The sequence below is a fragment of the Bos taurus genome, chromosome 7 (assembly GCF_002263795.3).
Source record: "Bos taurus isolate L1 Dominette 01449 registration number 42190680 breed Hereford chromosome 7, ARS-UCD2.0, whole genome shotgun sequence".
Classification (NCBI taxonomy): Eukaryota; Metazoa; Chordata; class Mammalia; order Artiodactyla; family Bovidae; genus Bos; species Bos taurus.
The window spans coordinates 41,808,960-41,813,781 of NC_037334.1; the positions used below are offsets into that span (position 1 = coordinate 41,808,960).

General features: G+C 34.3%; 1 protein-coding gene across 1 annotated transcript; it reads left to right on the forward strand.

Moving 5' to 3' along the window:
• Positions 1–1,802: 1,802 nt before the first annotated feature.
• OR2L3C (olfactory receptor family 2 subfamily L member 3C) lies at positions 1,803–2,741 on the forward strand. Its single transcript, NM_001390539.1, has one exon. It carries the CDS (start codon positions 1,803–1,805, stop codon positions 2,739–2,741), a length of 939 nt encoding a protein of 312 aa, NP_001377468.1.
• The last annotated feature ends 2,081 nt before the right edge of the window (positions 2,742–4,822 follow it).

The window sequence follows — 4,822 nt, forward strand, 5'->3', positions numbered from 1 at the left end:
GTTCTATTCAGTATTCAGTTCAGTCTCTCAGTCGTGGCGACTCTTTGCGACCCCATGAACTGCAGCATGCCAGGCCTCCCTGTCCATCACCAACTCCTGGAGTCCACCCAAACCTATGTCCATTGAGTTGGTGATGCCATCCAACCATCTTATCCTCTGTCGTCCTCTTCTTCTCCAGCCCTCAGTCTTTCCCAGCATCAGGGTCTTTTCTAAGGAGTCAGTTCTTTGCATCAGATGGCCAAAGTATTGGAGTTTCAGCTTCATCATCAGTCCTTCCAATGAATATTCAGGACTGATTTCCTTTAGGATAGACTGGTTGGATCTCCTTTCAGTCCAAGGGACTCTTTAGTACTTTCATCTATTTTAGTTAATTTTCATATATGATTTAAGGCAATCACCCAAGTTTTATTAACTGGACCAGTAAATCCAGTTTTCCAAGCAACTTTTGATGAAAAGATCTCTAATGAATGGCTTTGAGACACTTATGAAAAATCTTCTCTCAAATTTATGCATTTTTTATGGTTCTCTATTTTTTGTTGGTTTATGTCTATCTTCATGCCAGTACTACAATCTTAAAATCATCATAGTTCTATGGCAAATTTTAAATAAGAAACAGCTAGTTATCCAATTCAGAGAAGGAAATGGCAACCCACTCCAGTATTCTTGCCTAGAGAATCCTGTGGACAGAGGAGCCTGGTGGGCTGCCGTCTATGGGGTTGCACAGAGTTGGACACGACTGAAGTGACTTAGCATGCATGCATGCATCGGAGAGGGAAATGGGAACCCATTCCAATATTCTTGCCTGGAGAATCTGTGGACAGAGGAGCCTGGTGGGCTGCTGTCTATGGGGTCTCACAGAGTCGGACACAACTGAAGCAACTTAGCATCAGCAGCAGCAGTTATCCAATTATTTTATAAGATGCTTTTTGTTATATTAAATACCCTAGGATTTCAAAAGAATTTTAGGATGTGTTTTTATATTTCTATGAAAAAAAACCTCATTCAGACTATGACAGATATTAAAAAATACTTATCATATAAATATCAGGGAAGCAGAGAGATATTACACATGCTTTTTAGAAGTGCTTGCACAGATTCAACAATATACAAGGAGTGCAATGTGTAGGTATTCAGGCAAAGGCTTACTTTAATTATAGCACTGAGAAACTCACTGAAGAGACAGAACAGAGTGACTCCTTTAAATTATACCTGACAATAAGTTTCATTTTAGATTTCACAAAAGATAGATCAAAATAATATTTGACTTCAAAGAACCTTGGTTTGACACTTCTAAGTGAACAAAACTAAAAAAAAAAAAAAAAATAGCTCCTCAGCATATTTGATAGGTTGCTGGTTTTAGAGGTAAGACTTAGAGATGAACTATGAAAGAGAAATCATATCTTGATAGTAGTAAATACTTATCCCTAATAATATTATACAGTGCTTGAATTTACATTGATTTCCTATGAATATATTTTGAATATGGTATCTGAGATTGGTATTACTTGAGATTGGATAGGGCACTACAACATTTGTATTCTAATGATCTCATAATTAAATGGCTTTATAACATTAAAAATTTATTGGAAAACATTTTGGTCAAAATGTTTGTATCTTTATATTTTGATCTTTGGCTCTAATATAAGACTATTTTTTATAAAATTGATGAGTTCAGTTCTTATTAAGAGGTGAAAAATGTTAAATAATATATTTTGGTTAAAATAATAAATTAAAAATACCTTTTTGTTTTAAGCCTAGCTTACTCTTCTGTCTGCCCTTAGGAAAAATTATATGAATGCCTCATGGAAAACTGTAATCAAACATCAACTGATTTCATCTTATTGGGATTGTTTCCCTCATCAAGATTTGGCCTGTTTCTTTTTATTCTCATTGTTCTCATTTTCTTATTGGCTTTATTTGGCAACCTTTCCATGATCCTTCTTATCTTTCTGAACATCCATCTTCACAAACCCATGTATTTTTTACTTAGTCAACTATCCCTAATTGACCTAAATTACATCTCAACCATTGTCCCCAAAATGGCTTACAATTATCTGTTTGGAAATAAATCAATCTCATTCATTGGATGTGGGGTACAGAGCTTCTTTTTCTTGACTTTAGCAGGTGCAGAAGCATTGCTCTTGGCCTCTATGGCTTATGATCGGTATGTGGCCATTTGCTTTCCTCTTCACTATTCCATCAAAATCACCAGACGAGTGTGTGTGTTGATGATAATAGGATCTTGGATAATGGGCTCTATCAACTCCTGTGCCCACACCACATATGCCCTCCATATCCCTTATTGCAGATCCAGGGCCATCAATCATTTCTTCTGTGATGTCCCAGCCATGTTGACTCTGGCCTGCATTGACACCTGGGTCTATGAGTACACAGTGTTTGTGAGTACCACCCTCTTCCTTTTATGCCCTTTCATTGGTATTGTATGTTCCTATGGCCGTGTTCTCCGTGTGGTCCATCACATGAACTCAGCAGAAGGGAAGAAGAAGGCCTATTCAACTTGCAGCACCCACCTCACAGTGGTGACTTTCTACTATGCTCCCTTTGTTTACACTTATCTACGCCCAAGATATCTCAGATCTCCAACAGAAGACAAGGTTCTGGCTGTCTTCTACACCATCCTGACCCCAGTGCTCAATCCTGTTATCTATAGCCTGAAAAACAAGGAGGTGATGGAAGCCCTGAGAAGAGCAATTCAGAGAATCTGCTCTGTAAAAATGTAGACAAAGTTTTGGTGTGAATGTTAGTACTTGCATATAAATCCATTTATCATCAGCATTCAATAATTTAAAAGAGTATTTTTCAATTAAATGCCAAGTATAAAATTAATATAGAGGTGAAGAAAGTCAATCATGTTTCAACAAAATTATCTTGCATATATAGAATATCAAGCCTTAATCTTTATATTCTCCATGGTGTTGTTTCCCATCAGTTTCTAATATTTTTCTTCCCTATGTTTTCAATTAAAATTTTTCTTTGTCATTAAGTAATAAAAATGGAAATGATTTTAATTAACTGAACTTATTATTCAACAGCATTAGTTATGTTTACCATTTATTTTACTAAATTTTTAAAACATGTTTTCTGAATGTATTGATCAAATTAAAAGACTTTTTGTTCTTCTCATAGTATTTCTGTAATTACCAGTAACAGTTATTTTTTTCCTTCAATATGAGGAAACTTTGTTTCTGAGATTTAAACAGACATTCTCAAGTCTTTGCACTGCTGTAAGTGGAAAATGGCAAGTTTATATTTCTTTTAGGGTGGTGGGTTTAATATCCAGCATATCTGGGATCAAAAATAAGGACGAGGATATGCCAATAGAGACTGAGAAAACGGAAGTTAATTATAGAATTAATGGTTTCAATGATTTAGTCTAATTAGTGAAACTTAAAAATAGCAAGGTCCTTCTTGCAAGCATCCCCACACTTGGAATATTTTACCTCCTAAGTTGCTCCTACTGTTCTTATATTAGATAATGTTTCTCAAACGAGATTTTATTATCCACTCACTTTGTCACATAATTCTATCAAACCAGGTTGGAGAAAGTTAACTTTCGAATCAAATTTAGCCATTCATATTACGATTAGGTTAATTTCCTAAACAGGTTTCCCACTATATTAAATAAAAATCCATCAGCTCTACAGGAAGCCTGGGGCTGGTGCACTGGGGATGACCCAGAGGGATGGTGTGGGGAGGGAGGCGGAAGGGGAGTTCAGGATGGGGAACACGTGTACACCCGTGGCGGATGCATGTTGCATTATAAAATGCAATAAAAATTATAAACAACACATTTGTGTCAGAATTTTTTATCTAATGACATAGATATTTATTTATGTGATATATTTATTGATTGTAAGGTTTGGGGGGGTCCACTTTTTCCTGAATTTTCATCTGAATTTATAATTTAGAAACTTTATTATCTATCTACATAACTGAAAGTGATTCCAGCCACTTGTGATTACATTTTTATTATTTTCTTTTTTTGTTTTGTTTTGTTTTAAAAAAAATCATTCTGCCTATGTTATCGGAGCTATTCGGAATGTTAATAGTTTGTGAAAACACTGAGCTAAAATTAATAAATTAAATCAAAATATATATTTTTAGACAGAAAGATTTGATGACTCTCAAGAAGAATTTTTTTATAAAAAGATTAATCTCAAGAAGCATTTTCAACCCATCAATTCTGAGTCAATTTAATGTAAATCTAAGTTTAAATTTTAAATATAAATTAATCAATGGTTCTTTATTGATTTCTGTCAAATTTCTGGTAATTTGTGAACTTAGTATAAGAAACTAGAAGTGGCTTTGTGTTTCAAATGCCAATTCACACATTTTATCAGTATAGCTTTATTTACAAATTAAGTTGATTTTAAATTTTTTTGTTAATAATTGTTTTCTGAAACTTTACAGGAAAAAAGTGTTATTTTCCATCGCTAATTTTTCACTATAACTAATTTTATATCTTTAAATAATTTTTAAATACCATTTCTACTTCTTAGCTTATGGATATTTGCTTTTTGAAGTTTCAGTAGTTTTTAAGGCCATATATTCTCTACTCTTTGATGAATGCTGATAATTCCCTGATATGCTTTATTGGAATGATAATTTGTGCACTCTTAGTTTGCAATAATTTACTGACAAATAATTGCTCCTAACAGACAAAGTCCCTAGTGTCTCCTAGGCAGTAACCCATTCACCATTGTTGTTGAACCTACAGTAGCTGTTGTCATCACCACCTTCCTTGACCCCTGTTTCAAATAACCAGTCCCTTGGGTTCCTATACTGAAGATCTTCATTTGTT

Excerpts from the sequence above, each read along its gene's own strand:
- OR2L3C (NM_001390539.1), top strand. The coding sequence starts at position 1,803 with ATGGAAAACTGTAATCAAACATCAACTGATTTCATCTTATTGGGATTG.